The sequence below is a fragment of the Candoia aspera genome, chromosome 2 (assembly GCF_035149785.1).
Source record: "Candoia aspera isolate rCanAsp1 chromosome 2, rCanAsp1.hap2, whole genome shotgun sequence".
Taxonomy (NCBI): domain Eukaryota; kingdom Metazoa; phylum Chordata; class Lepidosauria; order Squamata; family Boidae; genus Candoia; species Candoia aspera.
Genome location: NC_086154.1, coordinates 112,858,452 through 112,883,054, shown reverse-complemented (window position 1 = coordinate 112,883,054; position 24,603 = coordinate 112,858,452). Strand labels below are relative to the sequence as shown.

Genomic DNA, 24,603 nt, shown 5'->3' with positions numbered 1-24,603 from the left:
TTAAACTCAAGATGCCAGGAACTGATGCTTGGACCTGTGATCACTAAGCCAGTGGCTCTTTTCAGGCTGTGGATTTCCAGTAATTTGACATTAATCAAACTAAAATTGAAGGCTTCTGATCATCCTCTCTCTCCTCTCTCTTTCTCTCTCACACATATACACATTTGTTAAATACAGTATATGTACTGTACATGCACACATAATATATTTAAAACTAATAAAATGCCAAACATGAATTAGATGCAGTCCGTATCGGTCTCTAATTTATAAAAAAGTTATTGCAACGCTGTTTTATCTCATCTAAATTTCCTGGTTTTGAGACGTAAATCCTGCTCAGAGAGTATCTCCCTGTTTCTGCACTATGATTCATGTATTACAGCTATACAAATGTATGTGATTTAAAAAGTCCTGTCTGATGACTGGACAAATCTACTGCAATTAATGAGCACCCTGGCTAAGAAAAAGTTAGCTGGCTTTCTATGATAAATCCCTTTTATGTAGTCTCCTGTACAAAGTAGAGTTTTAACTGCATAATAAATACTGACTTTCTTTTTCCTGCTGGACCATATAATTTTAATTTCTACAAATTACCTCTTAGGAAACACATAAATCTCATCATGGGAGCTGTGGCGATCGATGATAGTCCACCTGGAGTTAAAGCCCCAGATGGCGGCTGGGGCTGGGCTGTGCTCTTCGGGTGCTTTATCATCACTGGATTCTCCTACGCCTTTCCAAAGGCCATGAGTGTCTTCTTCAAGGAACTTATCCGGGAGTTTCATGTTGGATATAGTGACACAGCATGGATCTCCTCTATTTTGTTGGCAATGCTTTACGGAACAGGTAAGCAGCTAGGAAATGAAAGACACACCTCATTTTTCGATGGAAGTATTCTCCCTTAAATCATTATGATTGTAATAAAAATTGCTCAACATTGGAAAACCTTAGAAAATTTAGCATTTGAGATGTGAATTAACAAGGCCTCTTTAACTGCCATGTTAGAAAAGATTACAGATAAATTTAAACTAATGAAACATCAGAAGCAGAAACCACAATTCAAAGTTTGGCAGAAGTTATATTTATATTTAATTGCAACAGAACTGTTATCAGCAACACCGTTAATATATGGCAAGTATGAATGTATATATTATCTGTCTATTTACTATTTATTGGATTTTTAAGAAACTTGCAAGGTGTACGTTTGCTGGTCCTATATACTATATTTTCTTGGAAAAAATAAAGGACAAACCTGAAAAAGGGGCAAATCTGAAAGAGGCTCATAAGGATAAAAAAAATGTAAGTTTATGTTTATAATTTTGCTTTACAAAGGAAAATTCAAGAGCAAAACCAAGAAAATAAATAATTGAAGTAAATCTAAAGGGCAGCTTTCTGAAATAAAGGACTGTCCTTTATAATAAAGGATGTATGGTCACTGTATGTATACTAGAATGGAGTATGGTATAGGCTTTTCCCAGGACTGAATCGGTGGGGCAAAATAATACCCCTGTGCCAAGTGAATCCTCCAGCTTCAGCCGCAGACCTAGAGCTATTCTTAGGTTGCCAAGCCTGAGAAAGGAAAAGCTGAAAACCATTCCTCATGGATGTCTGTCTCTCTATCCAAATCACAAGACTCACCAAACATTTTTGTCCCATACTTCATTACGGTCACCTGAGTTGCAACACACTCCATATTGCAGTCAGACACCATCTTACAAGAGTCGTTTTGGGAGATGGGCAGCCAAATAATTCATATAAGTAAATGAATATAAATAAGTATCGGCACCAATTATTAGAATGTTGAAAACTTTACATTCAAAATGTTTGAGGGTGCTGTGTGAGAAGAAATACAAAATGCCACCATTACTCTGGGCCAAGTACAGCAGAAGCACCTGAACTGCTGCTTATTTCCTTCAGGTCCCCTGTGCAGCATGTGTGTCAATCGGTTTGGCTGCCGTCCTGTAATGCTGGCCGGAGGCCTCTTTGCATCCGTGGGGATGGTCATTGCTTCCTTCTCCACGAGTATAATTCAGATCTATCTCACTGCTGGTGTCCTTACTGGTAAGTAATAGCAAATGTCTTCAAATGTATCAGCAAGCGAAGTGTGAATTGAGCAAGGCTACGTATAGTGATGGCACATAAGAGGGAAAGAGAGGCAGTCCTTGATGTTCTCCTTTTGAATGTGCAGGGAAGCTTATTTGCAGGGAGCTCCTAAATGCATGCCGTGGTGATTGTAACACGTTTTTGTATAAAGCAGTTTCTCCCCACAATGCAATCTCCCCCTTTTCCCCATCTTCCAAAGCAGTCCTTTGTGACCTCCATTCTTCAGGCCTCACTCTTCTTCCTTCAAGCAAGCAGTAGGGCCAGATGCACGCTGCGAGAGCTTTGTTCTGCCTGCACAGCGTTTCTCTTTCTTTCTTCAAATACATATATGAGGGTTGGGTTTTTTTGTTTTCTACATTAAAATGTTTCTTTTATTTAAGACAGGCACAGAATGAACTTACGTTACTACCATTCATTCATTCATTCATTTTCTATGCTGCCTTTATTATTTTTATAAAGGTGGGATAGAAAATAAATGAGTTAAAGGTGGGGAACATACCTAACACTCCTTCCTCCTCCTATTTTCCCCACAACAACAGCAACCCTGTGAGGTGAGTTGGGCTGAGAGAGAGTGGCTGGCCCAAGGTCACCCAGCTGGCTTTCATGCCTGAGGTGGGACTAGAACTCTCAGGCTCCTGGTTTCTAGCCTGGTGCCTTAACCACTATACCATATGATCATTTATCCTTAGATACAAATGTCAGAAATCTTACTTGATACTGGCTGCTTTGTATCTCCTTCTGCCTAAATTTCAACAATGAGATACAGCCCATAATGACACGAGTGTAATATTTCTGGCCTTTTTTATATCCTAGGGAGGATATAAAACTGATTGCCTGCAGCTCCTGTGGAGCTAAACCTATGTCTACTCCTATTTTACACACTGAACCTGGTTAGTATTTTAAATTGTGACCTTTGCTCTTTTTCAGGATTGGGACTGGCCCTTAACTTCCAGCCATCCCTTGTCATGCTAAATCGCTACTTTAGCAAAAAGCGGCCTTTGGCCAATGGGTTGGCTGCAGCTGGAAGCCCTGTGTTTCTCTGTGCTCTTTCCCCCCTGGGGCAGGTACTGCAGCATGAATACGGATGGCGAGGGGGATTTCTCATCTTGGGAGGATTGCTTTTGAACTGCTGTGTTTGTGGAGCTCTGATGAGACCTTTGGAAAGTCCCCCAAAAATGGAAGCTTCCAAAACAACTGAGACACAACGCAAGAAAAAGCTATTGGATTTCACTGTCTTCAAAGATTCTGGCTTTGTAATCTATACAGTGGCCGCATCCATCATGGTGCTAGGCTTATTTGTGCCTCCAGTTTTTGTAGTGAGCTATGCGAAAGATATGAAGTACGAGGACACCAAATCAGCTTTTCTTCTGTCAATTCTTGGCTTTGTGGATATTTTTTCTCGGCCTCTTTGCGGAATACTGGCTGGCCTGAAGTGGGTTAGGCCCCGCTGCGTCTACTTCTTTAGTTTTGCTATGTTTTTTAATGGTTTCACTGATCTCATGGGCTCCTTGTCCTATAATTATGGTGGTCTGGTGGTCTTCTGCATTTTCTTTGGCATGTCCTATGGAATGGTTGGTGCTCTTCAGTTTGAAGTTCTCATGGCGATTGTTGGTACCCAGAGGTTTTCAAGTGCCATTGGCTTAGTTCTTTTGGCTGAGGCAGTGGCTGTTCTAATTGGCCCACCTTCAGCAGGTAAGTACTCCGTTTAGTTAATTAACAGGGTTAATCGTTCCATTTTATGGAAAGAGAAAAAAAGATGAACCCTTACCAAGGGGAAGAGTAAGAGCTGTGAAACCCACACCCCATGTGTTTGTTTATATTGCTACATTACCCACTTTTCTATTTTTCCTGGTGTTGTCTGGGAATTAGAGGTCAATTTGCCATTCTGTCCTTCTGGATGCAGATTAACCTAACTGAAGGCCAAAAGCAGTAACATTTACCTTAAGGTTGGAATATCAAGACTCGCAGAGAACTGCTTCACTCTCAGCCTCAAAGAAAAGAGCAAAGAATGGCAAGATGTGGATACAGTGGCTCCATCTCCTAATTAGAACTAGATATCAGGCAATTTAGATGGCTCAAATGAGGTAGCTCTTTACAGCTTTTGTTTCTATTCTAAATTGTGTGACTGAAACCCAAGGAAAATACCATCTTCAAACCAGTAGAGCAGAAGCAGATACAAAAGCAGAGGGAGGAGCAGGGGCCCGAGTGTGTCGACAAAGTGTGATTGTGTGCAACCTATTCAAATAAGGCCTTTACACAATGTACTGAAAATGAAGAATAGAGAGAAATCTAAACCACAGAATTTAAAGAAAGACTTCTCCTTTCCCAAATAGAACACAAATTTTGGTTTCTTTCTGAGATGTTTTGTTTTATATTACAATATATTCTAAATATATATGCGCATATATATATAGCATATAAATATATATGCGCCTCGTGTGGCGCAGAGTGGTAGGCGGCAGTATTGCAACTGAAACTCTTCCCATGACCGGAGTTTGATCCCAGCGGAAGCTGGATTCTCTCTCGGGTAGCCGGCTCAGGTCGACTCAGCCTTCCATCCTTCCGAGGTTGGTAAAATGAGCACCCGGCTTGCTGGGGAAGGTGACGACTGGGGAAGGCAATGGCAAACCACCGCGTTCTATATTCTGCCAAGAAAATGTCGCGAAAGCGGCATCACCCCAAAGGGTCAGACATGACTTGGTGCTTGCACAGGGGACCTTTCACCTTTCACTATATTCTAAAGGGAATAATTTCAAGTTGAGATATTTCAGTTCGCAAGTCAATGATTTGCATGTATATTACACATATACACATACAAGCTAGGTTCACACTATCATCGTTGCTGCTTTATTCCTCCCCCTCTCATTAACCATTTCACTAAAGTTGTATAATGAAAGTATGTGACAGGTGTTTTTCCCCAAACATAATCACTTCAGCTTTCTAAAACTGTTAAAAATACAACTCTGGATTTGACTAAATATGCAATTAAAGATATGAATTTTCTATTTCAGGCAAACTCCTGGATGCAACTCACAAGTATATGTATGTTTTTCTTTTGGCTGGTACTGAAGTCGTTACCTCCTCTGTGGTGCTGACTTTAGGAAATGTCTTCTGTATCAAAAGACCTGTGCAAACACACACAAAAGATCATGCTGAAAGAGAAGGGTTAAATCAACTACCTGGAGAATCCAAGGTAGACTCTATTGAAGTGGAACGCTTTCTGAAAGATGAAAAAAATGGGGAAGTTGTAACCAACCCAGAGACATGTGTGTGAATGTGACAGAGATGAATGCCAAATATTTAGGGAGAGATTCAAACACTTGTATTTATTTTAGTAATAGGCTTTGGTTAGGATTGAGCCATTTTGTTTGGGAATTAGAGGTCAACCAGCTCATGGAATCACTTCTTGGAAGCTTTCAAGAAAGACTTGGTTAGAAAGTTTTTCTCCCTCTTTTAAAAGAGGGACTGATCTTCAAGTTAATTTGCTTGGGTATAACTACTGCTGTAAACTAACAAATGGCCTTCTAAACACACATAGGGATCCTGCTTTGCACTGCCAGAAAACATTATCTTGGATGAAAGTATTTTATCTTGAAAAAAAAAAATGTATAAATATTCCTGTAATACAGATGACATACTTCTTTTTTTATCTATAGAACCTCAAAATATCTTCCATAACTTTATCTGATTCAAAGGGAATATCTTACCAAGAGATCAGTTGGCTCAGCCCTAATCTAATCTTGTATGATTCTGAATTTTCAAAAACTTTGGTTTTGCCAATGTATTTTTATATCGTTTTCATCATCCTTTTACTTTAAAGATTATACATACAGAAGAAAGTGAAAGTCATTGTGATGCTTTCTGGGAAAAATCTTAACAGCTATTTCCAAATGGGGTCAAAACAGAATGAATCATGATTAGTTCTCATGGGACAATAGACTGTAGAGCTACCCCAGTCTCTCTGTTGCCTGTCAATCTTCAGCTTTAACTGCAGGCTCTTATGAACATGCCTTACATTAATGATTTGCAAAACTCTCTGTGATGCAGGAAGCAGGCCCAGAAACAGCAGATGGTCATGGACTGCTTACACTAGTCTCCAACATTTGTCTCAAGCAGTGTTTCTCGATCTTGGCAACTTTAAGATATGTGGACTTCAACTCCCAGAACTCCCTAGCCAGCTTGCCAAGGTTGAGAAACACTGGTCTAGAGGCAAGGGAGTATATATCCTTTTGTCTAGCCAAGGTTTTTACAAAACAGAAAAACCTTTTCTAAACATTGTATCAGGCCCATTATATAAATCACAAGGGATTAATGAAGTGGGCAGCTTTGATGGCTCAAGGAAATAATGTAGGAGAAAGGAGACGGGGGTTCACCCAAAGTCTTTGAAGAAACACCCACACTATAACTTCTGCCTTCTGTTTGTATGACTCATAGCAGCTGGTGATATGACTTGAGGCAATCAGATGGCAGAAATTATTGCTTGGGAGGAGTAGTGGAAGCTGGCCCCACAGTGTTGCATTTGGGGGCAGGAGTGGCTGAGGTTTCTCCACAAGCAGAGAAAGTAAGTTTGACTCATGATGTCCCCCTACTCTGAAGGGCATTGGTGGAAGCAAAGCTGGTATTCACAGTTCATGTTAATTAAATGTGCTGATTATCCATTTCTCACAATGAAGATGGACTTTTCCTGCTCTTCTGAACAGTTCTTTATAGTTGTCTGGTGACTCTGAAGGCTACTTGAGGTACAGTATTCCATAGCTAAGCTGCAAAATTCCATATGCCCCCTAGTGGGCTGTTGGGGCTCTGTATCTCTTTGCTACCATCCAGTGGATATTTGAGAGTCTTTCAAAAGAACTTCCAGAGTACAGTAGGTTCTTAGTCCTAAATGAATAACTTTCTCTAGATAAAGTAGTTTAATGAGTTTGTGTGTTTCTTGATGAGACTATTGTTACTTGAGCCATGTACTGGAACCCATTTATTGTCAGATACCAATGTAAGATCCCTGCCACGGCTTAGATAAGGGTTAGGGGTGCTCCAGGCATGTATGTTGAACCACTTGGCCAACCCAGCATTATACTCATGCTAAATAGGCAGGGATAGCAACTAGGCAAAAGTATTCTTGCCTTATCTCCAGCAATATAATTGGGTATTTCCAGCCCTACAGCAGTTTTTGATTCCAACTTCTTTCAACCCCAATCAATATGGCCACAAAATAGCCGGTCCCATTATCTGGAGAACAGCATATTGCCCACCATTTCTGCCTGTCATACACATGTGTGAGAATCCATGCTCTGAGGGGAAATTTGTTTGCAACAGTCCAGCCAACAGTGTGACCTTCAAAAGTACTGTGATTATAACTCCCAGAATTCTGAGTCAACACAGCCAGTTCTGGAAACTGTAAAGTCAATACAACCGGAGGGAACCAAATTGGGAAAGCCTGGTTTACAAGCTCACTAATATCAGAAGAAAAATGTTTACCTGGGAGCACCAGAAATCCTTAACGGTCAAATTTTGTCAGTTTATGTACTTGCAGGCAATTTGTGTACAATAGTTCCTCTTGCTATATTTCTTTCTAACTTGGATCACAAATCCAAATTCTTACTCCCTGTGTGGTTGTCAAAGATAAATTATTTTTCTGAAAGGTATTTAAATAATGCTAAGATACAAAGCAGAAAATACTGACAGTTCTAACCAATTTCTGTCATAATATTTAACCCAAAGATGAAATCTGCTTACTATCTCATACTATTAATTTTGATAGAAACTTCAGTTGTTTTGTATTTCATAGCAGGGGCATATGGTCAAAGCCTGGCAGAATTACAATATTGAAGTTGGATCAAATTTGCAGAGTACACAGATTGGGAATATAAATTAACCTACTTTATGAAATAGAGATTATTGTTCAGTGTCAGCAGCAAACACAGTAGAGCAACTCTGACAATGCTAAAATGATGCAATGATGTCATCAGGCCAATGCCATTATAATATACTTGTGTCTTGACAACCTAAGGCTGTAAGTTATGACATTTGCATGGTAACATCAGCATGCGCCATCACTCCCCCCACTCCCGACCATGGACAACTAAGTTCAAAGTAGCAAAATTTTATTTCAGTTTGAGGACTTGTTGCAGTGTTTTCAAAGGGTAATTCAAAACTCAACCTGACCTCAGAAAGGAGGATTCCAACAAATGGGTCAAGATGTAGGTCAACCACCTCATTCAACAAAAAATATTATTACTCTGCCCTTTCAAAAAGTGTTCATAAACATGGATCTAGTGAGAAATGAATGTTTGGTGTCTATATCCAAGTTAATTGAATTAAACCCAATTTAAAAGGTGTGAGTCTCAGGTCCTTCAATTTATTTTTCTGTTTTCTTGGAAATGTGTTCATTATTAGAAAGCCCAATGCATTGGTAGCATAGGGCAACTACATCCTCTTTAAGAGCTCAACAATCTTGCCTCTTCCTGTTACCTATATAGGATTTATGATTGTTGGACATGATGAACTTCATGACACTGATTCCTGTGAATGACTATAGAAGCTATCGGTGCCATACACGTACTGCACTTTCTGATAGGGGGTAGTGCAGGGAGATGATACAGTACCTGCCAGTGATATATTCTGTATTATTAGTTATGTGAAATTAACTGCTGATCCTATAGACAGATTAACTGATTAATGTATAGGAGGCAACAAAGTTCTAAACATCAGCTGCTTTCCCATTTGACATGTTTCAAATTCTCACTGTCAAGAAGTGAGAAGAATTCTGGCCAAACAGAATTCAGGAATTCTCGGAATTCAAATCTCCACATCTGGAGAACACTCAGGAAGGCTAGTTGGTGTGTAGAAAATGAGACAAGGGGACAGAAAGAGCAAGATGGATGGCAAGAATATTTAAAGTTGCATCAAAGATGAAGCCTATACTTTGATGTTTTTACCAAACTTAACATTTTGAACAGTTAGAATTGCTAAAGAAATATTTCATTTGTTTGTCAAATTATATGGCAAAATTCTATCTCCTGTTCAAAGTGTCTATCAATTGCAATTTCTTAGGGACACAAAGATATTTTGTTTGGAGATCTCAGTGTTTTAGAACTCATAGGCATGAAGGAAGGAAGATACAGTCAGGGCCAGAAATATTGGAACAAGAATAACTGTTTTGGCATTTGGCCTCTGTACACCACCTGGCTGTACTTCCTGAATGGTTACTGCCCCACTTTTGTCAAAGCCCTTGAATTACAGCTAAAAGTCCTGACTTTGCTCCCATCTGGGTGTGTTTCCTTTCAACTTCAGTGTGGTGGTATTCAGAGGCCGAATGCCAAAACAGTTACCCTTGTTCCAATATTTCCAGTCCTGACTGTATATATTTTACAAGATTCTTTGCAAACTCTGAGGAATAAAAGAATTGTACATCTTATAATGGTTAAGTGTAGCAAATTTCAGCATTTGTTTTTACTATATACCTGCTATAATTTACAAACTGCCAAATTATAGTTTATAGGAATCAATATGGGCTCTGTGTTAAATAAAGGATTTTTAAAAAATATTTTAAAATACATTACTGTATATTTAAATATGGGTTTTTATCCATTTGGAGCATGAACAGTAATAGTTAAACCAAATACACTGGAACAATGAAACAGAACTTTATTAGCAACAAACTGCCCTTGTTTCTTTCAACACACACATGCTTCTGAAAATTTTAACTCATTGTCTAGGACAGGGCTCCCCAAAGTGGTATCGACCCCAAAGGGTCAATGGAACTATCCATTGTTGTTGTTGTTGTTATAGTTAAAGTAGCATTTATTAATTATTTTCATACAATAAATATTTGGAGGTTGATGAACAATCTGAAACTTCATGAACAGGTCAATGAGCTGAAGAGTTGGGGGACCCCTGGTCCAGGACAAGGGTGGGGAACTTGTCCTCCTCGCTGTCCCAAACAACATCGCCAATAATGAAAAAGGCTGGGAACTGCAGCTCTTCTCTTGTGGGGGCACAAATTCTCCATCCCTGCTTGAAAGGGAGGGAGGGCAACATAGGATTGGTACACTAAGGTGATTATTACCAAGATTTCTACACATCAGTTCTGTTCTCTGCTTTTCTATTGAAAGTTTGAACAATACTTTTTGCTGTTAGTCCCTTGAACCACGTGACAGCCATACCTCTACATTCTTCATTCTCAAAGCTGATGCTGCCACACAGTGGCTGTGGGGGAGAGGTGAAGCCTCAGAACAAAGTTCTTACATGCTACGGGCATGGCTGTGCACAGAATTTGTCAGTTGCAAGTGTTATTAAGTCTTGTCAATGTATTGCTTTGTATGAGTAGGGTACCTGTGATAATTTTGAGGCAAATGAAGTTACTTTTTGCCTCTGCTTTCACGTAAATGCACTTTAATGTGATAATATGTGGATATTAATGTAATTTCTAGTGAAATGTTGCAAATATAATGAATAAATTTTATTTTATTGTTAATATCATAGCTCCAGGAATTATGGAACACCATTTGTTCTACTCTTTCTATATCCTAGAGATTAATCAGAATTTAATTGGTATGAGGCCTCAGTTCTGATGCATTTTTGTCATGTTAAGCTTTGCTAAATCTGATGCATAGGAATAGTCTCTCTAAACAGGTGCAGACAGCATTTCCTACACTACTAATACTCATGGATCTTGGATTAGGGAGCAAAAAATCTTAAAAGGATTATGAATCAAGGAAAGTTGAACTGTAGGATCATTTTTTTAAGAAACAAAATTACAGGTAGTCCTCGCTTAACCACCACAATTGGAACTGGCAACTCCATTGCTAAGTGACATGGTTGTTAAGTGAAACATCAAATGACTGTGCTGGATTTATGACATCACTCCCATTGTGGTCATTAAATGAATCAGCTGTGGTTGTTAAGTGAGACATGTGACTGTGACTTGTGATTTTACTGCCAGCTTCTCCATTGACTTTGCTTGTCAGGAGCTGGCTATGAAGTGCACAAATGGCAATCGTGTGACCGTGGGATCCTGTGATGGTTGTAAATGCCCGCCAGTTGCAAAGTGCCTGAATTTTGATCATGTGACTGTGGGGTCACTGCAACAGTTGTGCTTTTTCAATGCCATTATAAATTTAAACAGTCAATAAACAGGGCAGTCGTTAAGCAAGGACTATCTGTACAGGCTTGGAGCTTTCAAATCTCTACATCAGTTTACCATCTTTTGCTTCTGATTCTCTAGGCAAGATGGTAGCCTCCAGCTGTATTATTTTATTTATTTATTTTTATACCACCACATTTCTCAAGGACTCATGGTAGTGTTAGGACTGCAACTTCCAGAATTCTCAGTGGGCTTGGTGCCAGGTTAGAGAAGACTGATCTAGGTGATATTCACCTGTAATTCCAAGCTTTCCTCTACAACTATGGAATCCGAGACATTGCAGAAAATGTTAATCCTTGTTTATGTAATTCAAATTCTGATTGTGTAGTACAGCCATCCATATAAATATCCATATTGCCTAAATCTAAGACTTCACAGTTTTCAATTCAAAAGTGAAAAATGAGTTATATGTCAGTAATGCTAACAATTCACTAAACCTGCAATCTTAAACTCTTCAGAGTAAGATCAAGTGAACAGTATGGGACTTACTCTGAATAAACATAACTGGTATTATTCTGAAACTTACTTCAGAGTGTTTAGTTTTACATTTATTTCCCTGGTAAAATTTAAGAAACTGGCAAAGACACAGAAATCAAAGTAGTCAATAGACTTCTGTCTTCTTCTGACACAGATTGAACCACTCAGTTCAAAACTAAGTAGCATAGGGGTCACTTAGCTAAAAAATAATTAAACTTTGAGCCATCAGTCATTAAAACTTTGATTTTCCAGCTCTAGGCATACTACTCTACTGGAGTTGTTATCGCAGGAAGGACAAATCTAAATAGAAGTAAAAATCAAAAGTTTTCCTTTGGGTTGAGTTTGACTTCATGGACAAGTCTTGGACATATCCAGGTAGTTTTCATGGCAAAAATACAGAAGTGGTTTGCAATTGTCTTTGGGATTAATTTCCAGTCTTGCTTACAGCCCTGGAGTTTTCCATCCATGTATTAACCAGGTAATCAGCTGTGATAGTTTTAAAATGGTAATATATAGCTATAAAAGCTACCGTTTTAGATCATAATACTATCCAGATCCTAAAGGTTCTAAATGTTTAGCAACTTTGACTTAAATTATCCTGACTTCAACTGGTGCCTTTACTTCCCACATACTGAAGTAATTTTGTGAAATCCTGGCAACATCTCTATAATTCATAGAGTAAAGAATATGTTTTTGTGGGCCAACGTTTCTGGCACTGGGAATAAGACATACCAGCCTTTAAACAACTTATGCATACATCTGGAGCCCCTATTGTTTAAAGATGGAAATATATGTAATTCTATAATCTACATTGACTGCATATGCACTTCATGCTAATTGATGCTTAACTGAACCATAGTTTACAGCATGAACTCAATTCTGAGCCACAGAGTAACCACATTTTATGCTAGAATATAGTGTGTACGTATGTGCTGGTATACCATATAATGTACACAAACATACTTTCCATATGAAGGACAGAACATACTACAAATCCCACATAAGAATGCAGCTAGGCCAGAGGCAGAGATTCAGACCAGGCTCTTACAGAATTTTTTGTTTTAAGCAGATGTGGGCAGAGGATGAGGAGGGTAAAGGGGAGAAGTGTTCAAAGCAAGGCTGAAGTACTGAGGAACATTAATCTTCTTCCACCAATCTAAATCCTTCCCTTCTCTGTCTGGTACCTATATGATTCCTTGTGGTGGTTACAGAATTTAGTTATCAGGGGAAGGCATAGAATCTAACTCCTTCACCTACAATGACAATCCTCACTAGAGGCTAATTATTTTTAAAATTGCAAAAGCTTAATTGTAGATACCTTGTGGCACATCTACATTATACATCTACACTTTCGTTACAGTAAAAGAAAAAGATAGCGAAGTCCAATTTTGGCCAATCATTTTTAATTGATTTATAATTCTATTTTAGTGGAAAATTGTTTCAATTATCATAGAAAATTCCACCATGCTGTAAAATCTACTTGTTTCAGATCAAAAACCTAAATATGAATTAAAATGGTTCCAGTCTCCAACAAAAGACTCCAATTGTTTTAATAAAGACTTTATACATTCATGTATGTAACAGAAGAAAATAATTTAAAATGGTGTTGCTTTATTTCCAAGTATAGTCAATATGGCACAAGCAACACAGCAGAAGCTCAAATATGCTATTATCAATTAGGACATGGAAAGCCCTTTGTTTTAACAAATCTTGTATTAACCACAGTCATTGATAGATTATTAGACTCCTAGGCATTTTAAGTAAGACTGCAATGTGTTTTTTCCTACAAGAACATAGGAAGGGATCCCAAATTCAAATCACCTAATAGACAAGTAAATAATTATTGGTGAAAAAAGTAAATAATAAATTTTTGCTTGTAAGACATTTAAGAAAAAATGGGTTTTACTTCAGTGGCAAATTATTCCCAAAGGTGTGTATTGTATGCAAAGTCTAGGAACTAATTTTTGTTCCACAATTGAAATCTTTAGGACTGTACCCAGAACTAGGTTAAATTTAGATGTTTAGTGTTATTGTGAGTGGATGATCAAATGGTAACATAATATTATGGTAAAATAACAAGCGGACTTTTCCATACAATTGCTGAATATTGAATGAGAGGGGTTTAAGTGTAGGATGGCAAGTGGAAATGGCTTCTTTACAACACAAATTAAGAAAAGGACAGATCAAACTTAAAAGAACCTGGAATTCTATTTTTGTTAAAGTTCATTGAGGGTTTTCAAGAAAAGTTTCTGCTAATAAACAAGACAACTGGAATTGCAGTTTACAGCAGCTAGGACATTCAGAGAATGGGGTTTGCACCAGGCAGGGTTTTTCAACCTTGGCAACTTTAAGAAGTGTGGACTTCAACTCCCAGAATTCCCCAGCCAGCCTTGCCAAGGTTGAGAAACGCTGCACTAGACCACCAGATGGCTGCTTTTGGTTTGTGTATTTTAGGACTTCAGCCACAGTGGATTATCAGGCTTATGACTTGGCATATTATGTGAACACAGCTACTGGGGGCTTATTCCACAAGTAATTGTAAAGTTAGCCATAGTACAATGCTATGCATAAACCCAGCCTTAGAACAGTACCTCACAGGATAGTGCTCAGGAAAAGCCACTCTGGTAACTGCCCTGAGAGATAGCTTGGATTCACATAGCATGCTAAACATAGGGAGATTTCCTTGGCTTTGGTGGTATGAATCTAGTCATTGTGGTTTGTGAGCCATGCCTTAGCATCACAAATGAACTCAATCTATTTGTGGGTTAGTGCAATGCATAAACCAATTCAGAATCAATTTAAAAATAATTCTACCTACAGCGGAAAAATGATGTCCCGCATTTGAAAACTGTATGATAAATCATTTACAGTAGTTTGTAACTCATGAAGCCAGGACCTTATTTTCAGGAACTTTTAACTACAGTGACCAAGTTCACATTATGTTAAATCGTAATACAGTTTACTTGGTTTTAGTTTACCATATAGCTTGAAATCTATTTTGTGATTTAGAGCTTAACCTGTTGTGCAAATCCAGTCAATTGGAGTTTATTCAACAAACCAAGGATGAATGCACTTGCTGAAATTATAGAACACCTCCAATATCAGAAATACCAGAAGTATTCATTTATACTTCTCACTCTCAATAAGGGTAGAATTATTTTCTCCCATGCACCAGAATAAACTATCCCAGAAAGAAAGCATGCCTAGAACAATGACACGTCAGCTGAATTTACACGTTTTCTAAATCAGTGGCAAGATTTATAACAAAGCTACAGCATGGTTTGGTTTTTGCTTAACATGTGAACACAGACATTGTGGTCAGGAAGACACTGTCCTTAGGTCATCATCTTGTATAAATTTAGCCAATTTTGGTTTATTCATTAACCAGTTATAGAAACCAGGGCACAAATAGTACGCAATCTCAGTCAAAAAAACACAAGATGCAAAAATGTCATACCTCTAATATTGAGAAAACAGCTGGAGTTCTGGAAAATATTGGCGGAAGGCCTCCTTGTATGTTTCTACCAGGCATTTATCAGTCATCACACTCATGGGTAAAGTACATGTTCTTCCTCTTCTGACATTGGGAAAGACTACAAGAATGGTGAAGAAGGGGCTGGACCTTGGAATTAAAATCTCCAGTTCCACAACCTAAAGTATATCCAGATGGTCACTTCACAAAGAATGGAAGGTATAAGGGTAGAGTGGGCCTATTTTTCACTGCTCAACACACCATGCTTGCTTGCTTGCTTGCTCTCACATATCATAATAATCAGTGGTGACCAGCCAGATACATACACAGTTGCAGAGAGTCTTTTTATTTTCATTTGCAAGCTGGATTTTTTAAAAAAATAAATCAAGTTGGCAAATAGATTTTGTTTCTTTTGCTCTAAGTGAACTGTAGAAAGCACGGGATAACATGGAGAGGGTAGGAGAGAAACGATGTAACAGCTGACTGAAGGAATAACGATAATGGTAAATAATGACTGAAGTATTAAACATGACAGTCTAAAAGAGTGCTTTGCAAATCCATAGCATAAAATAACCTAAGGAGATGGGCGGTGATAAATTTGATTAATAAATAAATAAAAACAAATGAGACAGTACAGTGTGCAGCAGCATCTGTATATAAACCATGGAGATATGAAAGTTTCAAACATCTGTCCATTTTGCTTAGCCATCCCAGGAAATAGCATTCTAGCTGTCTACCTTAAAGAACAGATCTATGCTTTTTGGAATAAACCCACTAGAGACAAAAAGAGCTGTATGTTTTTATTACAATAATGTGCATTTCATGCATGTTACCTTAACCCTCTTTAGCATCTAGTTACATGTTGGGTTTCTATGCTTCCATGTTACAATACAGAGTGAAGTCTACTAATGGTAGAAATTTCTCCATTTTCCATTTGTCTGGTGACTGACCACCTACAATTATTTTACTAAGCACTAAGAAACATTTTCACTACTGTTTCAACATCGGCTACTTTAATAAGTGACTGGCCCAGATACAAAATGAAAGGTATCCCTGTGTACTGCAAGACACTGTTCCTCTATCTATCTATCTATCAATCAATCAATCAAATTTTTATCACCGCCCATCTCCCCCCGGAGGAAGGACTCTGGGAGGTTTACAATAAAAATAAAATTTAAAATTCAATCCAACCTATAAATAATAAATTACATATAGATATAAATAGGAGATAAAAATACAAAATGCAATAAAATCCAGATGGCAGTAAGGTTCTACTTCAGTCCGTGAATATATAAGGGACCATTCAAGGATACCAGCCATTCCCAAGAATGACTATTCTCCTCCCTGCCCCAGGCGCAATGGCAAAACCAGGTCTTCAGTTTTTTATGGAAAAAAAACCCTGTTCCTTTCACTTTCTCCTACATTTTTTTTAAATTTCAATTTTTCCATCCCAATCCCAGAAATTATTTTGAGGATTCTTTCCTTTTGTTCCAGAGTCAACACCATATAACACAATCACCCCACTCCCTATATTTTCAGGGCTGTCACCCATCTAGAAATACTCTCAGCTGCTGAGACCAGAAAAAAAAAGGCTTATTACAAGCTTAACAAGAAAAGCTAAAAAGTTCGTATTAATTCTCCATCAGGATTTTCAGAGACAAAAGAAATTGCCTTCGTTATTTAGTACCAACTACTATAGAAAAAGAGAGCCAGTTTGGTGTGGTGGCTAAGGCATCAGGCTAGAAACCAGGAGACTGAGTTCTACTCCTGCCTTGGGCACAAAGCCAGCTGGGTGACCTTGGGCCAGTCCTCCTCTCTCAGCCTTAGGAAGGAGGCAATGGCGAATCACTTCTGAAACCTTGCCAAGAAAACTCAGGGACTAGTCCAGGCAGTCTCTGAGAATCAAACTGACTGAGGGTCAAAAAATATATATACAGTATATAAACAATGTTCGTTTTAATATGCAGAGCACCGATGAGATATGCAAGCAAACGGCCACACATTAAAAAAATTAGAAGTCCTTATGAATTTATTTACACAATTATTAAAGTACACAAATACAGTGGTAATACAAATGAGGTGTTCTGAGATATTGTTACCAATACACAGGTTTATAGAGACATTCTAACTATATTTTCAGCAGGTGATGGTGAGATTTAACTATAATGGAAGGGCAAAGAGTGCCCACAACCAAGAATTTGAGAAGTTTGCAGTCAACTTTTTAAGTATAGTACAGCAATTGAATGTTCCAGATATATAGAAAGAAGAGGCTGCCTTTTAAAGTCTCTAACATTACATCATTGACAACAAGTATTTACAAAAAGCACACTGAAGTGTAGAACTGTACAAATGGAAGTGCACATGCCCAAAAAACCAACATCTACAGCAACCAGTGATACAATTATTCAAAATTTTCCATGGACCAACATTAAAACAGATTCCCATTGCACTCCCCCAATCATAGGTTGCATCAAATCAGACCTTGAACATACAAATAAGCAATAGATTAATGTACTAAGGTAGCTAAAGAAAAGTAACAAGATTGTTCATAGTTCAAAATCCACAGAACTTAATGGGGGGGGGGGGAGAGAGAGAGACCTGACAAAGCTTTGAGACAAGATGCTTCCAAATTAACAGGAAAAAAGTCTTACGGAGTTGTACTAGCCACCAAGTTTCCAAGGAGGCAAGAATCTCACATTTATTAAAAAGTAGTAACAACACACCTACATATTGCATTTTCATCCCCAAAGTGGGACTGATGGTGCTTTGAGTGGTATTTGGTATGACTCACATGCCTTCTACTTTCCCAGATTACTAAGGGATAAATATATTGCTCATGAAAACGAAGATTCTTCATGTATATTAGCTGGCACACTAAGTGTTTTGGCCACTATATAAATATATCTTCAGCTGAAAGCCAGCTGTTCCAGGCTTGCACATTTTAATAAAGAATTAAAGAATTCAACAAGCTTGAATGTTCTCTTGATGTCTTGCAGAAGGAACAGATTGCTTCTAACTCCAAGCCTTAGCGGAACGCAGCAGGCTGGCGGCACTTGCTGCCTCTGTGCAATCAAGAAGCACCCCTACGACCACCCGGCTCCCACTGCAGTGGCAGTGCCTTATTGGCATCTGTATGAACAACCCAGCAGAAACAGGTATCCTGCCTCGCTCCAAATCCTCCTCTATGAATAAAAGTAATACATTCTACATTCAATATTAAAAACTTCCTGAAAGATTATTTTCGCACTTTGCCTTTTGTTCTTCAAAAGCATTATTTTCACCTCTACTTGGTACAGCTTTTTCTTCCAAAATATCTCCCACTCTTTCTTGGACAGCACTCGACACAACTCAACATTAAAAGAAAAGTGTTGGTGGTATATGGAGATTTAAAGTCTTAAAAAAAGAACCCCAACAACCCTGGAAGAACAAGACAGCCAAAAGTAAAACTAAAAATTAAAAACCCTCGAGAATCCCCCTTCTCCTGTTGAATGGGACCATACAAAAGTAAATAGTGTAAAATAAAAGGAAACACTTCTAATTCAGTTAGACATTCCCTTCTCACTTAAGCTTACAAGAAGTTTCAAGTCTTGAGTTTGTTTTAAACTAAGCTTCAGAATTTTCACATTTCCACACAGGGTTTGAATGAGACAAAAGACTGATTTTTTTAAATAGAGAAGTTAAGCCAATAATCTTAGCAAAATGAATACAAAACTTTCTTAAACCAAGTAAAAGTTTTATAATTACAGTAGAACAATAAAAAGGGGGTGAAGACTGCCGCCTGCTGAGGGACAACTAAAATGGCTATTAAATAGCAGGCGGCCAGTGCTGATACCATCTCTTTCTTTTCTAGCCCTGTTGCTAGAGTTCACATAAGGTTATTAGGTTTCGGGCTAAAGCCTCTTGTAGTGCAGCAGCTGCTGGATTCTGTCCATGTTCCTGTGAGTATCTTTAGACAGTGGCAAGGAGAGTTCCAGCTGGAATATTTCTTCTGCTCTAGTTTGGGATAGTTTGCTAGTAAAAGCCATTGATAACATAGGAGATCAGCCATGCATTATCTGCCCCTCAATGGCAACATTATTTCATCGATGCACAGCAGATTGGAGTACGCTGGTCGTCGCCAGAGCAGGAATCTATTGAAGCCAATGAACAGGGTATCAATATCAGCCCACACCTACTGAAACTGCATAAAACCTGGACCCATGCACCACTTTCCATAAATGCAATTGAACAGACACATCTACTTCAGAAGGGTGAAAAGCCAGTATAGAGATCTATGTGCCAACTGAATCAATGATACACCCACCTGTAATGCCCATGAAGGGAATGACAAAATGACATGTTCCTTCTGTATTAAAGGTACGGTAAAAAGGCTTCTTGTGAGCAGGGAGAAATAGTATGAAGGATGATGAAAAAAAGCACATGCTAGTTAAAAGAGAACAGATTAGATGACTCAGGTGAGCAGTAATGAAACCTAAAGCAAGAAGCAAGGTGACAAATGCGTTGTAAATCTGTCTGCATGTGTGTGTGTGTATACACACACACACACAAATATGCATTATTTACAATAATGTTCCCATCACAAATGCAGTGTCAACTGTGAACTCTGCAATCAGAAATTTGTGCCAAATTTGATAGTTTTCCAGTTCCAACTGTGATGCTGAAAGTGATACAAATTAGGAAGACCCTAGATCTAGATCCTTTGACAACCTGAACTTCTGAAGGATTAAAATATTCCTAGTTGAAAACAGGAACAATGTCAGCAGTGCCTTCTTTTCAAGGTCACATTTAATTCCAAATGTATCCAACATATAGGCAATCTGCTACCAAGTCATCTACAAAATTACTGAAAATCCTCCAATTTTTCAGATCAGGATGAAAACCATGTGTTTGCTTTGTATACACTAAATCAAATTTTGCTCCCCTTAAGATGTGCAAGAAGAAACACTTTTTTTAAAAAAAGTATCAGCTATGAATGCAAAGGGAATCCTATTTAGAATTATACAATAAAACTTTAGTACTTAGATTACCAAAACACTGCCAATCTCTAGAGAGCATCTTGCACATGATTGAGAATAGGAGGAAAAGCGTTTCAAAGTGCCCATCCTTACCTAGCCCAAATCCTTGCTGATGCAAGTCCCAACTCTGTAGTGTACCAGTATTCCAGCAGCCAGTTATGCTAGTTTGCATTTGTGCATATTTTAAGTGACAAGTCACCTCTTTATGTTGTTTCAATTTTAGGACCATTCCTTGAATGCACAGTTCGTAGGAACACTAAGTCAAATTGCCACAGCATTAATGTTTTGACATGTAACAAGAGGTTATTTTTTACAGATAAGGACCTCGATAGTAGACTGGATCCTTCAGTTTTTTTCTCTAAATACCCAGTTTTCAAACAGGAATTGTACATAAAAACAGGCAACTCAAAACTTAGCTGTAATCTTTAAAGAGTTTTGGCTATTACCAACCCCAGTTATTCAGCTGCTGATCTTTACATCTTCCCTATCCTCATTTCAACTTTCTTCCTGCCAAACTGGAGAGGAGGAAGAAACATGACATGTCTTCTTCACAGGGAAATGCAAGCAAACATTTATTTAGTATAATGTATCTTACAATCAAGGTAATTGGGAAGAGAATCCTTTCCCACAGCTAAAATTCTCAAGGCCGAATTATCCAGTTGATCTGATCCATGTGGATAATAAGTTGCAAATATAATAAATAAAGGAAAGGGCTCTGGGAGTCAACTATACAAAAGCAGTAGTGAGAAGAGAAATAAGAGTGAATCAACATCAAGAGGAGAAATTAGCATATTATGAAGCTTTATCAATGTCCTTTGGGCAGAAAAGCAGAACGTAACTCAAACAAACAAAAGGAATGGCAGGGAAAGAGAGCACAGCTGTTAGCAACATCTAAACATCTCAGGCTGGATAAAAAAGAGCATAAGAAACAGTTCTGGAAATATTTAAAGATGGCAGCACGCTACATATTGCCCATACAGACTTCGTTTTGCTCTGGGGAAGACCTACCTACTATCAAGACAAAAGGACAGATCAGCGGATAAGCTTCAGCTATCACAGATTCATTCATTTACTACCAACACAAGCATTTAAGTGTCTGCGGTAACAATTCCAGAGGCACAGTTTCCAGCTTCAATATCAGTTCTGAAAATGTTTTTTTAATCTTGGCTGCTTGTGGGAAAGGGAGAAAAATAAAGAGGCCACATTAATCTTTTGTTTTATTGATGCTACAAGGTAATTCTGCTTAAATTAGGCAGTGAAGATGTTCCCAGTTTTAGTTTTCACTGCAACTGAAGTCCTGTCCCCTTTTATGGGCATGTGATGCATATTAAAAAGGGGACAGGGCTTCAACTGCATGGTAACATCCACCATTTTGACTTTTTTGACTCCCCCGATATTCCTGTACATTGGAATAATTTTAATTAAATGAATATAGTTTCTAATCATTATCAGCAGTCACGATCTGTAAGTTGGGCAGCCACGTGAACTGACTAAATATTAAAAAATGTGCGCAGCAGGTATGTAGTAATATTTTGATGCGATTAATAAAACTTTCAGGCTTTCTTCAAGGTGTCTTGTTTTTCCAAATGGGCTACTCAATTTGCGTACTTGCTAAAGAGCAGATTCACTGCTAAGCAATGTAGAAACTGGAGTGATCCGTATGGAGTTATTCCAAATTTTAGGTTATCCTACCCTTTAGTAGTAGTATAAATCCTTTGGTTTCACTTACACATATTTTAATCAAACCATTCTTGTGAAGTACTAAAGCTTTTGGGAAAACGTGAACTAGTGAAACACTAAAAGCTTTTGGGAAAAAGCACATCTAATGTTATGTTATCTGCAAGGCAGAGGGAAATAAAGTGCAGAATTAACACGAAAAGCCACTCCGTTTGAATGCCCCAAAGGAGTTCATCCAAACCCACCCACCAAGCTGGAGTCTAGCGAGAAGGGACTCACCCAGTGCTGCTTTCCAACGAGGAGACGAGCAGCTACTTGCCATGGTGTTCGAAGGGAATGCTATTCTGAGGTGGGGGGGAAAAGACAGCCGTTTGAAACAATTCCACTGCCCAAAAGTTAATTGCAAGCTAAGATTCTAGGTGGAGCTGCTCTTTATCTGGAACGGAGCTCCTTTCAGAAGCCTCAGAGACATTGGCCTTCACAGGTTAGAAGCACTGCCCAAACTGGTCACAGTAGAGGCTGGCTTTATAGAACGTGTTTGGAGAACTGATGTATGAAGAAAGACTGCTCTGAGCAGCAGGAACACTCAACAGGATTTTGGAAGTGTTTTGTGTTCCAATGACTCCTAGCTCAAAAGGATCATTAGATTAATGGTTTATTGCCTGTGCTGGCCACTGATTCAAAAAAACATTTTCCTTTATCACAGTGAGAAATTTAACCCCTGGGTAATTCAAGAAAACCTGCATCTCTCATTAGCACTCAATTAAGTACAAGCTCATTCTAGAGCCTTCAGACTAGGATCCACCGATACAAACACAGGCTTTCAGATCAATGTGTTCACTAGAACAGAAGTCCATTTATTGCTCTCAACTGGCCAAGACAGCACAAAAGACAAAACCTAATCTTGTAAACTTACTACAAAAGATTAATTACACTTCTGTGTAGAGGATAGTTACATTTTTTTCTCAGTGCTTCTTTTCCTTTGCGTACATTTCAGCAAGCAATGCAAGTGCCCACACAAACCAACATTTCTTCCTAGCAGCAGGTGAAACGTAGTTAGACAAAACCATCCTCTTCTCATAAAAATGCCCAACTTTTCTACCGCTACACCTGAATGAAATGTTTAAGAACGTAAAATCTCACCTATAGAGCAGGAAACTCTAAGATCAAATTATAAAAAAGATACCTGTATGGAGTTCAATCCATCAAGAAACAAAAAGACAAGCTTAAGTGTTTTTTGTAAGGAAAAAATATTGATTACCATATCCCCACCGTGCAGATGATGACTAAACTGAAAAACTAATTATTTCTACCAGCTAGAAGTCACTGTACTATTCAAAAACAGTAAGAATACTCATTCACCAGCAATCACATTTTCCCAATTGTTTTGTGAACACTGTCCCTCCATTTTTGCCATGCTAACAAAAACATTTCTGACAGAACCAATGTTTGAAGCATGTCACTGAGAAAAAGTTATTAGGTCTGAAATTATCATGAAAAAGGATCATAATAACATAGGACGTCAAACACACATCAGCTAAATATAGGCCAACTTTTACAGAAAAAAAGATAAAGTGAACGGCTTGTTGTAGACTTTCAAATAAGTAATACTGTAAATACTGAACTCAATAAATGCTGGAAATATTTTTAAAAAAAACAATGCTGAGCCTAGGGGATCAGGTCATCTCTGTAGGTTGGCATGTGATTCTTCCATCCTCGAAGGGGAGATCAGAATAAAGCTGCTCACACAGATGAGCCTCATGTCATGACAATGCTCGGTACCTGTGGTTCCTGCACAATCTTTCTTGCCAGTAATTATCAGTATTTTCCAACCCTGGATATTTTAAGACTGAAACTTCAATTACCCAGGCAACTGACCCATTTATCAGTGAGGTAATAAATGTGTGTTCAGGCTTCTTCAGGCTCACATGATTAGTATCTCTTCCCCTCGCAAAAACCTACTCAAACCCACAACCCAAGTCCTCCAGATAGAGAAGCCCTGCTCATGCTGTCTCTGTACATTACTAGAGAAGTTGTGCAAGGTTGTATGAGTCCTGACAGCTGTCTCCCCATGAAGACCAAACAGGTGTGTATTCTCAAGGCTTTGTGTAAAAATATCTCAAAGCATTCCACTTATCTCCTGCAAAACTCTGCTCTTTTAGAAATGGCTCCTTCACCTGTCCCTGCCTCTGATCCAATTGACTACCATCCATCAGTATGATTTCAACATGAGTAAGACTCTTTAATGCAGTTTATCTCCACCCTGACTGATTCTGTCCACCACTATGGAACAAGCTAATCTATGCTGCTGCAAACAGGGAACTATTAAGTAAACTCTGGCTGGACTACAATACTCATAAAATCTTTGTTTATCTCTTACATGCCACCATGTATGGGGAGAAGAACTTTCATCTGGCTCACAATCAACTGCTATTTATACTGCATGCATGTTTCAGCAGAGGCCAAAATAAAAATCTGGCCAAAGTGCAGAACCTAGAAATTTTCGCAGTTTTATTTCATACTTCACAATAAAATTCAAACATTTAAGAAGGAAAATGTCCCTTTTAAATCCATGTCTCTGCTCTCTGTTAACTCTTCTTTCTTCATCATCTTCTGCTTTTTGCCTCATTTGTTCTTCTTCCTGCACTTCTTTCTTTGCAGCAACTTCAAATTCTCAGCTCCCCGCAGGCTCCACTCACACCCCATCCCCTGGTGTACCTGCT

General features: G+C 38.4%; 2 protein-coding genes across 4 annotated transcripts in view; one reads left to right on the top strand and one right to left on the bottom strand.

Annotated features, from left to right (window-relative positions):
* The first annotated feature begins 226 nt into the window (after nt 1-226).
* On the top strand, nt 227-5,936 carry SLC16A3 (solute carrier family 16 member 3). The gene is made up of 4 exons (XM_063293261.1): nt 227-840; nt 1,912-2,055; nt 3,025-3,789; nt 5,109-5,936. The coding sequence occupies exons 1-4, from the start codon at nt 618-620 to the stop codon at nt 5,369-5,371; spliced, it is 1,395 nt and encodes a 464-aa protein (XP_063149331.1). The 5' UTR covers nt 227-617; the 3' UTR covers nt 5,372-5,936.
* An 11,259-nt stretch (nt 5,937-17,195) lies between these two features.
* CSNK1D (casein kinase 1 delta) overlaps nt 17,196-24,603 on the bottom strand; it is a 34,954-nt gene continuing 27,546 nt past the window's right edge. Inside the window, exons 9-10 of one of the 3 annotated variants that reach the window (XR_010067201.1) lie at nt 22,160-24,601; nt 17,196-19,318 (exon numbers count right to left, since the gene is read on the bottom strand). Coding sequence is in view for 2 of the 3 variants with exons in the window: in XM_063293259.1 (XP_063149329.1) it covers nt 19,268-19,318 (51 nt within the window). In the remaining variant the exon portion in view is untranslated. The remainder of the gene's footprint in view (nt 19,319-22,159; nt 24,602-24,603) is intronic. The other 2 variants (XM_063293260.1, XM_063293259.1) reach the window with 2 other exon arrangements.

Coding starts and splice junctions, on each gene's coding strand:
- SLC16A3 (XM_063293261.1), top strand. CDS start 618: ATGGGAGCTGTGGCGATCGATGATAGTCCACCTGGAGTTAAAGCCCCA. Junction 841..1,911: donor GGCAATGCTTTACGGAACAG/GTAAGCAGCTAG, acceptor TATTTCCTTCAG/GTCCCCTGTGCAGCATGTGT. Junction 3,790..5,108: donor AATTGGCCCACCTTCAGCAG/GTAAGTACTCCG, acceptor TTTCTATTTCAG/GCAAACTCCTGGATGCAACT.